Below are 13426 nucleotides of genomic sequence, written 5' to 3'. Positions count from 1 at the left end.
TAATTTAAGGAAAGATGCAGATTTAAAAAGATTGAAAATGAATTTTTCAATGACATTTATGTAGTAAAACTTAACCTAGATTTTAGTGATTGGGTTTACAGTTACTTGAAATTAAAGAAAAAAATGGCCACTCAATAACATAGATGCCGACTATCCCGAATTTGCTAGAGCAGTCCTGCATTGTGGACCTCAGTCCCAGTGATGCTGTGCGCCAGGCAATGTCCTAGTACCACAGTGTCACCTTTATTTAAATTACTGCAAATGTACAGTAACTAAACAAGGCATTCATTACAGTGATCAAGGACCACAAGTAGGCCGCCCCCACATAATTATAGGTGGGGTTTGGATTGGCCACTCCACTAAGTGGGTGGGGTCAGGGAAGAACCACCCATTCACTGGGCAGGCCTTAGGCGAACTGTGGGCAGAGTTAACTGTGCCAGGATGGAAATGTTGGTAAGTATGCAATTTGTAAATTCAAAGCTTTTCTTGACCCCCTCCCATCCTAGCACATGGCACTATAAACAGGAAGAGAAAGAGATATACTTGCCGATGCTGGGACTTGTAGTTTCATAAAACCTGTACCTCTGTGTCGATTCTGTGTTACATTTTTTTTAGGCTTGTAATTTTGTAAACTTTTTTCACTGTATATTATTATTATTTGTAAAATTTGTGCTTATACAAGCATGTAATACACTGCACACCCATGATTTCCAGACCACTTTGGGTTTTCTAAAGAGAGCTGTGTCCTTATAGACAGTCTGTAAATCAAATTCAGGGTCTCATTTATAACCAAGAGCGGATATCACTGTTATACTCCACAGTATTACTCAACACCTCAGCCTGCATTTTGCACCCCATTCATAGAATGCAGTCTGCGGCATTGAGCTTGTGGTACTTCAGAGAGAATTCTGTGGCTGGAGGAGATGCAGTTTCATGACAGGTCACGTGACTCGGCTGCCTTTCCTTTTTTTTTTCCACTTACGCATTCATTTATTTTGATAACACTCAGCACATCTATAAAGCGCACTCCTGTTGTTTATAAATGTGCTGTGTTTTTTTGCATTTGTAAGCAGCAGTATTATTGTGGTCAGGCCATACCGCTGCTTTATAAATTAGCATCTAAGCATAGAGTCCACTGGGTTACCCCTCCGTCTCACTGTCTGGTGTGTGTGCATTTTGCATTGAGTTACTGAGCTCTGTATACAACCGGCTTTTTCAACAGAGAAAGTAAGAAAAGCCTCGAAAATCTGGAAATAACCCAAAAACTTGGATGGATAAGAAATGCAAAATGTTACTATTATATATTTCCGATTTACCTTACTACAATAAAATAAAATTATTTTTTTTTCTTTATTCGCATAACAATGTTAAAACTATTAATATTCATACGGAATTATACCAAAAAAAGTTTTTTTTATACAAAATGATTCCCAACCAAGTTTTTCCAGCTCTGGCCTTGTACAAATAGGATGTTACATTAATATATTGTTTCTTTTGGTCTGTTACAGATTGCTGGTGCACCAGCAACAATGAAGTTGCTGTGGCTTCACCTGCTGGTATGTATCTTTGGCTCTGCCCCTCTGGCATTGTGTACTGTGGAGAATCCATGGCAGGAGAGACATCACCGTGTGAAAAGGGGTTGGATATGGAAGGAAATGGCCACTCCTGAAGGGCAAACGCGATTTCCATTCCGCATCGGAACGGTAAGATTTAAATAGAGTGAAATGTCTACAAAAGATTTATAGTGTGCATTTATCTTTTTCTGTTCCCTACCTCCAAGAGTTCATGCACACGGATGTAATGAAAATACTCATATTTATGCTAGCAGTTAGCAGACAAACGGCGAGTAAAGTAATGGTGTTTACGTGCGCTTATGCATATAAACATGCACACAGCATTAAGCATAAGAATGTTTTTTTTAAAACAACTTGAATAGATTTACATATGCCTGTGTATAAATTGTATGTGCATAAGCATGTACATGTGCTTATAATATTACATTACTACAGAAATACTGATCTGAAACGCAGGATTTGGACATTATTTTTAGTGGACTGAACGCTGATCTAAATTACATAGCTTGGACACATTGGCTATATTTACTATTTATTACAGGTACAGCGCCAACAATTGACATAGTTGCACATTCACATCAGTCTCTACCCTCAAGGAGCTTACAATCTAAGGTCCCTATCTCACATGCATACATAAAGGACCAACTTAGAGAGGAACCAATTAACCTACCAACATGTCTTTGGAGTGTGTGAGGAAATTGGAGTACACAGAGGAAACCCACACGAGCACAGGGAGAGCATGCAAACTCCTTGCAGATAGTGACCTGGCTGGGCTTTGAACTGGGGTCCCCCAGTGCTGCAAGGCAGAAGTACTAACCACTACACCACTATGTGGCTATAATAAAGCTGTGTTCAGATTTGTGAAAATGAAATGCTGTATGGATTTGAAAGCGGCGTTTTTGGCATCTGTGTGCATGAGCCCTTATACTTGTAGCTGAGAACATGCCGGAAATGACCCGAAATTTAGATTCAGCCGCTGTGTCATTACTGGAATGACTGTAATCGGTTATCAGCCTGCTAAGGTACATGTGTGGCTTCATTTTGTGAGTCATGCACAAAAGCCTCAGAATACAAGCCATCAGCTGCTGCAAAGTGGAGGACAGGAAGAGGAGACCAGTCTGGAAAAATGATGTGACATGGGGAGGTTATCTGTGCTGTACATTCTCCGGCTGAAGCAGGCGAACAGTAAGATCGGGCACACAGCCAAAGTCAGAGTGCAGGGGTGGAAAGTCTTCTTAAAGAACCTTATTACAATATGTCCACTTAAAAATGGCTGCTCTCTGGTGTGCATGGGTGAAGGAGCTTTCTATCAATGCCCACCAGAGCAGCAATGCGGCCCATGACCAGCCATTTTCAAGTGGACAATGAAATTTCACAGCAAGGTTTTGCCCAGCAACATTAAGAGGCAAGTCTGATTCCGCAAAACCTTGCTTTAAAAAAGCCTCCCCTGATGTGTGCATGGGTGGGCAGCAAAACTGCTCTGATGCTGCAACGCTTTGCTGTAAAATCGAGACCTATTATTTAAGCCCCTCCCATAAGTGTACTTTGCCCACACCTACCATTCAGTTCCCACCCACTGCCCTGCCCAAATTCTCAGCAATTACAATTTTCTAGTTATGCTTGTACTGTGGTTATCAATTTGGGGTAAACATACTCCTGGGGGTACCTTGACACACCAGAGGGTGCCTCAGTGGCAGTACTATGTAAAATCAAGAATTGCTCAGCAAAAACACACATTCTTTTAACAGGTAAACTAGTATAATAAATGTATTACAACCATGTATCTACCCGTCTGGTCTGATACCTGGAGTTCAGCTTTCAATCATTTTACTGCTTCATGACGAATAATACCAATGACTAGCATAGTCATAGCAAAATAATTAAAAAAAGTTATTGTTTTACAGCTCAGGTCTGATAAGCCAAATGGCAAGTATGTCCTTCAGGGAGAATTTGCCGACACCTACTTTAAAGTTGATGAGGTCTCAGGGGATGTCCATGGCTGGGAAACGCTGGATCGGGAGAAGAAGTCAACGTATAATTTAACAGCTCTGCTAGTAGACAAGACTACCATGAAAACCCTGGAGCCTCCGGAGACGTTTATCATAAGAGTGATCGATATTAATGACAATGCCCCCATTTTCAAGCAAGAATCATACAATGTTTCGGTGCCGGAAATGTCCAAGCATGGTATGTACTAACTAGCATGGGCTGCCAATTCACCACAATGGATGAAAAATGACGACACTTACAAAGCAGCGCACCACAAGACACGGTTTATGCGTTGCGGTGCGCTAGGGTCTACTGTGCAATGCATTGGGGTGCCATTCACTTTCAATGTCACCACAATGAATGACAATGGACCAAACCACACAGAGCATGTTACCATGCTAAAACGAGCTTGTTGGCACAACACACAGCTGTGTGGCCCTAAAGCATACACAATATTTGAAAAGTAAATGTTGAATACCTACAGTAAGCAAGTTTTTTTTCCATTGTTTCCATTGTTTCAGCATACCAGCTTAATCCACTGCTTAAACAGACTCATTATATAGCAAGGGGACATTGTCCCTGGAAAGGGCATCTCTCAACCCCTTTATACTCACCTTACCAGAGTTCCCTTTCTTTGATTCTGGACCACCAGCTGTGCCAGCGACCAAGGTGAGCAGTGATGTCACTGGTCATGTGAAAGTACTCAGGCCTAGTGATTGGCTATTTTGTCTGGGCTCCGTCATCGGGGAACAGGTCACATGCTTCTTCATACCCAGAAGTTCCAAGTAGCATTGCCAGCTGTAGTGGGGAAGGAGCTGTGAAGGAGCACAGGTAAGGTGAGTATAAAAGGGGTGGGGGATGCCCTTTCCAGAGACATGCCACTTTGCCCTTGTTCACTTTATTTTTACCTGGTAATCATGTCAGTAACACATTTCCTGTCTTAGGGTAACAGAGCTCACTCACTGTACTGTATCTATGGAGGGGCAGCATTGTTCCCCTAGGACATTAAGTGTGTTAGGAGTACAACACTAGCTAATAAAACTGCTTGAGATAACACTGGAGAGTGCACAGGACAACACTGCCTCTGCAGTAGGATAAACAGGGTTTTTTTGTTTTTGTTTTTTCATTTAACAAACAGATATAGTATAACATTTTTAATTGAATATTTAACAGAACAGAAGGGAGCAAATATGAGAAGCCGATTGATAGGATTTACATACACTTTCACATTGCTCACTCTGGCACTCCAAAGTGTGCGTTGGAAAGCTGAATGCAACGCAGCCTAGAATTAACCACCTCTGTGTTCAACCCTCCAGCCCCAAGAGCCCTTCCTTTTCAAAAACAAAACATTGCACTAATTAATTAATTATACTTTAAAGGGTCAATTCAGCCAGAAATTATATTTTAGTTATAGGCAGAGCCTAGTGTGTTAAATCAGCCCCCAGCATCTAATATATCTTAGGTACTCAAACAGCGTGAACTGTAAGGTGTAATTCCTGACTCTGCACATGCCGGTGGGTTTTTACACTCACCCTTGTCCTCTTCAGGTTCCCCTCTTGCGTTCTCCATATTATGAAGTAGCTAAGCAGAGCCATTCTATCCATGAGGCCATTGGAGATGTCCATGTCAGGCAGTACACATGGTGGGCACCACTGAGGACAACACTCCATCCCCAATGCAGTTTGCTGAGCCTGATAAAATCCCAGCATTACTAAGACACACAGGCAGGCCCAGCGGCCCAGCCTTCCCAGCTCCTGGATGGCTAAATGTTTTCTTTCAGGTCTGCCATCAGGTGTTGAGCTGTTGGGTGGGCAAAACCTGATGGATGATGTTGAGACACTAGTTCTTCATCAGGTCCAACTCCCTTTAGATTGACAGTGGGCGGATGTCTGATGAGTAATTCTGAGAGTCTACTCTAGATCCTCATCAGGTCTGCCCTTCCTTGTGATCAACAGCGGATGACAGTTGGCAAATTGCATAGCCGCTAGTGGGCTGACAGTCCTGATACTTAATGCTGATATGATGTAATATTTGGGGTGCGAGCCAGAGGGGTGATGATAATATGGTAGCTCCCCATCAGATCTGCTACTCTTGTGATAAGGAAGGGGAGACCTATATCTAAGGTATAGCTATTGAAAATAAAATACCAACCACTCAACCACACACTTTACATCCTCCTGACCTGAACTGTAGAGATCTCACCAACAGAGTTCACACGGGTTATAAGAAATTGTGAAGTGGACTAGCTCTCCAGCTCCAACCATTAACTATCATAATATCAACAATATCAAAATATCAGTTTTAGGTGGACTGACCATTTAAGATGATATTACTGTGATTACTATAAATCTGTAAACTGTAGACATAGACACCTGAGCTAAGTCTGATATTACTTGTTTTAGGTACCCTTGTAACAGTGATCAACGCAGAGGATGCTGATGACCCCACCATGTCTGGAAATGCCATTGTAAAATACACAATAATTCATGGGCAAGAAAAATTCTATATCAATGAAGATACTGGTGAGTAGACACATGTGTATAGAGTTGTTCAAATTGCACATACTGTACAATCATCTATACTGTGCAAGGACAGGAATTATAAATACTGCACATTTACAGGGTTATTCAGTAAAGGGTGAAGAGTTTGTAGAAGGCAGGAGAAGTGAACAATCTACCGTATAAGACGACCCCCTACTTTTTGTGTTAAAATATAGGTTTTGGGCTATACTCGTCGTATAAGATGAGTATAGCCCAAAATAATGTTTAAATGCACCCACTAACCTCCATGGCAGTATTCCCGAGTGTGGCTCGGGGTTAATTTCTCAGTACCATAAGTGGTAACCCCGAGCCACACTCGGGATTACAGTTGAAGATACTGGTGAGTAGACACATGTGTATAGAGTTGTTCAAATTGCACATACTGTACAATCATCTATACTGTGCAAGGACAGGAATTATAAATACTGCACATTTACAGGGTTATTCAGTAAAGGGTGAAGAGTTTGTAGAAGGCAGGAGAAGTGAACAATCTACCGTATAAGACGACCCCCTACTTTTTGTGTTAAAATATAGGTTTTGGGCTATACTCGTCGTATAAGATGAGTATAGCCCAAAATAATGTTTAAATGCACCCACTAACCTCCATGGCAGTATTCCCGAGTGTGGCTCGGGGTTAATTTCTCAGTACCATAAGTGGTAACCCCGAGCCACACTCGGGATTACAGTCTCTTACCTTGTCCACGATCCCCGCAGTGTCCTCCATCTTTCGTCCTTCAGCTACATACAGTATACCGCGCTGAGATAATCACGGCAGGGTTTGTATTCATTAATACAGGCTTTGTATTCATTATTACAAAGCCTGCCGTGATTGGCTCAGCGCTGAGCAAATCACGGCAGGCTTTGTATGCATTAATACAGGCTTTGTATTAATGAATACAAAGCATGCTGTGATTGGCTCAGCGCGGTATACTGTATGTAGCCGAAGCTACATACAGTATACCCGGCGTATAAGACGACCCCTGGTTTTCTGGCAGGTTTTTGGGGTCTAAAAACCCGTCTTATACGTCGGCATATACGGTAGGACAACATAGCTGAACTGGAAAGTGAGCTGAATTGGAGAATTTTTACAAATCAGCTATGTTGTCCTAGATTGTTCACTTCTCCTGCCTTCTCCAAACTCTTCAACCTTTTGTGAATAACCCTGTTAGTTTATTAGGATACTTATTTAATAGCTGCAAAGGGCAGTGATATGTAGATATTTATAGCAACAAAGCAGAGATCAACATTTATTACTTTATGGCAGACAGAACAATAAAATATGACTTTGGACTGGTTGCTCTAGGTTGAAAAATTATTCATTGTAACAAATTGTCTTTTTTTTTGCTCTTAATTTTGGATATTATAGGGAATTGTTAAAACTTGGGATGCACCGAAACTTCGCTAGCCGAAACATGAAAAAAAAAATGTTGAAAGTACCATAATGACTGAAAATGCAGTTGAAAATTCTGTGCTTTCCTAACTTCTCTCCTCCTTGCTCGGCATTGATCTGTGTCCCATCAGATCTCCACTCCTCTACCCTGCCTATGTTAGCAGAGGCAGCGGGAATCCGAGGGGACAGAGACCGGCATCCAGCGGGGAGGAGAGAAGGTTTCAAGATGCCGAGCAGGGCTCCTATGACAGGCGGAGAGTCAGGATGCCGACCGGTGTGAGGGAGGAGTCATCTGTCACAGGACGCCGGGTTCTCTCTGTGATAGCGGGTCAGGATGGAGACGAAGGAGTCAGGATGGAGAATGGCTTACAAGCATTCAGCGATCAGCTAATAGTTGAGTGTTTGTAAATAACTGAGGACATAGTACGCTTACTGTGTACACAGTTATGAATAAATAGGAAGTGCTCTACATCACTTCCTATTCATTCATGATTGCGGACATAGTAACTCATACTATCTCCACAGTTTATGAATGGACAGAAGCACTCAGTATAGAAGCTTCCTGTTCATTCATAACAGGGGCTGCAGAATAAGAGATTGAGGACTCTGTGTCCTCAATCTCTTTTTCTATTTTAAAAGGGAAATATCAAGGGTCTGTTTGAACCCTTGATATTTCCCTAGAGCCCCCGATAGTAAAGTAAAAAAAAAATTAAAAAATAATTTTACAAAATGTGAAAGGGTTGGTTTAAAAATTTAATTTCAGTGCATCTCTAGTTATAACCCTTGTTGGGGTTTTATTTTCTTTTTGGGGCCTCTTCCCCTTTGAGGGGAAATGGTATCACTTTCTGTCCCATAAACCCAATGGGAAGAGAGAGGAAATCTCGCCAAAGTGAAGGGAAATACCTTCTTAGACAGGTGTCACCAGAACAGGTGTCCTCATTGGAAGATGTCTGCTCACCTTCGGTTCCAGTGACATCTATAAAAATGTGGGCTCTCCATTGCTTTCTGTCCTATTGACAATGGTCACCAATAAAAATAGAGAGGGTACATTTCGCCAGCAGGGACAGATACAGTGTTAAAAACCTCACAGAGGTTCTAATCCATCCATCTCTTTCCAAGAATTAAAAACCAATTGAGCTTGAGATTCATAGGCTTACATGCATAAAAGCTGCTTGTAAGGATCATGGCCTTTGACGCCATCCTCAGATATTGGAGTCAGATATGTTTGTAACAACACACTGCGTTTTCTCTTGTTTTTAGGGCAGATTTACACAGCTGTCTCCAACCTGGACAGAGAGGAGCAAGCAAACTATGAAATCATAGTACAGGCCAAAGACAGCCCTGGTCAAAATGGTGGTTTATCTAGTACAGCAACGGTAACCATTCATTTGAAGGACATCAATGACAACTTCCCAATGTTCACAGAGAGTAAGAATAGTTGTCTATATATCAGCACTGCTAAAATACAATTTTTTATGATGATGAACAAATCGTGTGACCATTTACATACAATATTGCAAGCTAGAGCTGCTACAGGCACATATATGACAAGCTGCAGAGATGTGATATCTACACTTTGTCCCCAATGACACCATCATTTGTGAGTCTGCACACAAAGGGAGGTTAGCCCCCGTTACGTTAGGAGTCAATGCAATGGAAGAGCTAACAAAGTCCACAGGCTGAAGGGATTAAATCCACATCCAATATGCTAGACCCTTGTTCCTACAGAGGCTTTTAAAGAGAGTAGTTATTGAGTAGCAGTAGTTATAAAAAAACATGTCCATAACAAAAAAGTTTGTGAAAAAAATTCTGAGATTGCAAAGTCTTCGTGTGATTAAAAGACAAGATTATCACTATATGAAGGTGTGCTTTTAAAGATTGTTATTTTCTTATGATTGTATGGTGGTTGCATCCACCAATTCACTACAGCACCCTGCATGCAGTACCCTGACAAGGTCCTCTAGCACTCAAAGTGAGGATGCCAAAGTGATTTTGCATTAGGCACAATAGGCACTGGTGGGGTTTCCCTTGTTATTATTGGCTAATGACTTTTTATTTATCATTAGGACTAGTCACCTCATATAAAGTCATTTAAACCCTATCACAGCATTCTAAGCCATGTTAGGAAAACCTCAAATGTTCCGTTTAAAATAAGTTCTAATACAGGAGGGATTATTTAGGGCACCAAAACTTAAATCTTAAAAATGCATTCAAGTACCTTAACTATTAACGAAAATGTATCTTATTTGTGTATCACTCAGCTGTAGATCCTCAAATCATCTCTGAACTGGTGCTGACACTGTCCTTCCTTCTGGGGGGTGGCTACTTTTGTTCAACATGGCCCCTGTGTGTTGTAAAGTAGCCACTGCTCCAAGCTTGCTCCTATGATAGACTATAATTTTAATACAGATTAGTAAACTAAACATGAGATTGCAGTCCATCACGGGAGCGAGCCTGGAGTAGTGGCTACTTTACAACACACACAGGGACCATGTGGCCAAGTAGCCACCCTCCAGAAGAAGTGACAGTATCATCACGAATTCAGAGATGATTTGAGTATCTACAGCTGAGTGATACACAAATAGGATACATTTTGGTAATAGTTATGGTCAATGATTGCATTTTTAGGATTTCATTTCTGAGTTTAGTGTCTCTTTAAGTGGTTACTCTGCATATTCCTATTAAGCATACAATGATTTCAAAAGACCATGGAGTTGATTTAATAAAGAAAAATAGGGCGTTCACTCTGCATGGGAATTTTCCCTTAGCTTAGTGAATATGGTGAAAATTCACTTTGCAACGAATACCCAATCACAAGCAAGGTAATTTAGAAAAAAAATACATTTTGCTTACACCAGACTGGATGATGGACGTCAGCAGAGCTTCACCCAATCCCCTTGCAAACGCACAGCCTATTTGCCTTTGTGTAAATCAATCCCATAGTAGCTATTGCATAATCATTATATTTTTTTTCCAAAGATCAATTCACTTTTAATGTTTCTGAGGATCGGAGAGTGGGGGATGTGATTGGAAAACTTTTGGTAATAGACATTGATGAACCTCAGAATAGAAACACAAAGTACAGTTTCCTGAAACAAATGTATGAAGAGTGGTTTCATATAAAACCCAACCAAGAGACCAACGAAGGACTACTCATTCTAAAAAAGGTAAGAGCTTTGGCATTTACCATACCTTAAAACTATGGCTGTATATGCCATACCTAAAAGATCTTCTCAAAAAGTGAAAATTTGCTATCTTATAGGCAACATTTATAATCATGAATTGTGCCTAAGTTGTTTCAAATTTCTTCTGAAAGATGGCCGTGCATTTATTTTTAACTAAGCACTACTGTGCTATGAGCCTCATAGATATACTTCTTCAGTATGAGACTATCTAAAGCACTTCTGCTTAAGAGTGCTACTTTCATGAGATTTGGGGTGAGACTTGCTACTGTGCAGCTCACTGTTCTCCTTGCTGGGGAGGAGGTTGTCTCTGAGGAACTGCAGTGCCAGAATCTCACAGTGCCTGCTTGAATTATTCTGTGGAACTGTGATTTCTCTACCTCTCACGCTTCATCTTGATCATTATCCCACCAGTCATCAAGAAGGCAGCTCTAATATTAGTAATCAAAGCCTGCCTCTACTAAGCTGGCCACCTTCAGATAGAGACACAGGCAGAACAAGGAATGGTAAGCTGCTAGCCTCTGCCTGCCTTTTTTTGGAACCACTTTCATAGGTTAGGTTTTTAATGTTCAACTAAATACAAGAAATGACCAATGGCCCACTGAATGTTTGGTTGTTAAAGGCCAACCTATACCCACAAAATTCAACCATCTATCTCCAGTTGACTTTTCCTATTAGGGTTGAAGCAGCAGGCTAAGAAGTCTAGCCTGAGTTTTTCTGTAACTGGCTTCACACTCACGGTGGATTCCAAAGCCTATTTAGATCAACCAAAGTATATCAAACATTTACCAGATTTTGGCTTGTCCTGTTCATATTATGGACTGAAAACATCTGTAATTCAAGAAACAAAAGAGACCTATGGTTAAAATTTAGACCAGATGCAAGCATAATTTTTTTCTCTCCTAGTCTTACGGTATTGACGTGTATGATTTTGTAAACATTATATGGCTTTCTTTCTTTTCAGCCTTTGAACTTTGAAGGTGATCATAATAAATTCAAAATGACCGTTGATGCTACAGACTATTCAATCAACGTAGGAGCGGCAAGACCAGACAAGCGCAAAAGCCTCACTGAGGTTGTTGTCAATGTCTTGGATGTGGACGAGCCCCCTGAATTCACACAACCATACTACTTGTTTCCGTTTAAGGAGAACAAAAAAGACATCTTTCCTGGCACTGTTAGTGCAAAGGACCCCGACAAAGAAAAAAGAAGTGTGAAGTAAGAAAAGAAAAAAATATTTATGAGCTGTATAAGACATAAATATATGATATTGAGCCAGTAATTAAAAGCATGACAATACCGGCCCATACTAGAAGTCTGGCATCTTTCATAAGTGCTTTTAGTTATGGTAGTATTTGTGGCCTTGTGTGAGCTCTTGTGGGTCATTTGGCCCCAATCAGTGTTAATAATGCAACAGAATTCGTTGCAAACTTTGCACTTTCAAGACATGCCCTCGGTATTCCAAACAAAGTTGCCAAACCATTATAGCAAGGTTTCTTTAATGACCTAATTGGTGTTCTGTTGTTGATGGCATAGGAATTAGGTACACAGTGATGAAGTGGTTAGCAATTCTGCCTTACAGCACTGGGGGTCCCCTGTTCAAATCCTGGTCAGGACACTATATGCAAGGAGTTTGCCTGTTCTCCCTGTGCCTACATGGGTTTCCTCTGGGTACTCTGGTTTCTTCCCACACTCCAAAGACATGCTGGAAGGTTGATAGGCTCCTATCTAAATTGCTTAGTATGTATGTGAGATATGGACCTTAGATTGTAAGTTCCTTGAGGACAGGGATTGATGTGGATGTGCACTGTGTAAATTGTTGGCACTATATAAATACCTGTAATAAATAAACACCCCGCCATAAATTTGGTGTTCCCTTCTCCCACTGAAAAGAAGAAACATCCTCTGCTTCTCTCTAAACTCAAGCAGTGAAATGAGCTAACCCGGTTTATATTAGTGGAGAGCAGTACTCGGTGAAGCAGAGAGCAGCATTCACAATAAAACATCAGTTCATTTCTCTACAGCAATGTGCTGTAAGCTAAGGCCAGTGATATATCACCCTCCCACCTGGGGGTGTGTCCATGACGCCTAGGACTCACACTGGACGTCATTCGACCCGAAAGAGAACTAGCATTGGAAGGCGGATTGGAAAGTCTGTGAAGAACAGCAATGGCAAGAACGTGCAGGTTGCATGTTTCTATTTCAATAGGTCTGGGGCAGTGAACATTTTACTTAATTCTAAATGTGGGAGTTGGGCTTTAAGAAAAATAAATATACTTGGCTTTAGGTCTAGTAAGTTTTTTGTTTTTATGCTTAAAGGTTTTTGAGTAATTATTTTTAGTATTTAATTTTGTTCTACAAATAGTCATTTAGGATTAATAAGCATAATAACCATTTAGGACAAAGGATTCCCAGAGCACTATAAGTTTCCTAATGAGAAGGCACAACAGGATTTTCTCTCATATGCTGTCTGCCAAAGCCGTTGTTACAAATATAGTAAAGTAAGGGAAAAATCTCTCTAACCGAGCCCTGGATAGCAACATCTGACAAGGATTCGAATCCTTCCCCAATCTATGCAAAACAAATTAAAAGTTTGGTCAGACACTTTAACTATATAGCAGGTAGGGTCTACTTCTGTTGATTATAGTACTGTATACAACAGATAGATGTGTGATTTGTGAAGACAGAGGCTTCTAAACCAAGACACAGCACATGACATAACAGAACACACTGTATATATTTATAATATAT

General features: G+C 40.8%; 1 protein-coding gene across 1 annotated transcript in view; it reads left to right on the top strand.

Moving 5' to 3' along the window:
• The first annotated feature begins 1511 nt into the window (after window positions 1–1511).
• The window catches only part of CDH5 (cadherin 5), a 20348-nt gene continuing 8433 nt past the window's right edge, over window positions 1512–13426 (top strand). Inside the window, exons 1-6 of the mRNA XM_018566447.1 lie at window positions 1512–1703; window positions 3479–3761; window positions 5966–6085; window positions 8754–8921; window positions 10473–10660; window positions 11640–11893. Of these exons, the coding sequence (XP_018421949.1) occupies window positions 1530–1703; window positions 3479–3761; window positions 5966–6085; window positions 8754–8921; window positions 10473–10660; window positions 11640–11893 (1187 nt within the window). The 5' untranslated portion in view covers window positions 1512–1529. The remainder of the gene's footprint in view (window positions 1704–3478; window positions 3762–5965; window positions 6086–8753; window positions 8922–10472; window positions 10661–11639; window positions 11894–13426) is intronic.

Source organism: Nanorana parkeri, unplaced genomic scaffold (genome assembly GCF_000935625.1).
Source record: "Nanorana parkeri isolate BGI_ZX_2015 unplaced genomic scaffold, ASM93562v1 scaffold950, whole genome shotgun sequence".
Lineage (NCBI taxonomy): Eukaryota > Metazoa > Chordata > Amphibia > Anura > Dicroglossidae > Nanorana > Nanorana parkeri.
Note: the sequence above shows the minus strand (reverse complement) of the source record. Positions and strands in the feature narration are given on the sequence as shown.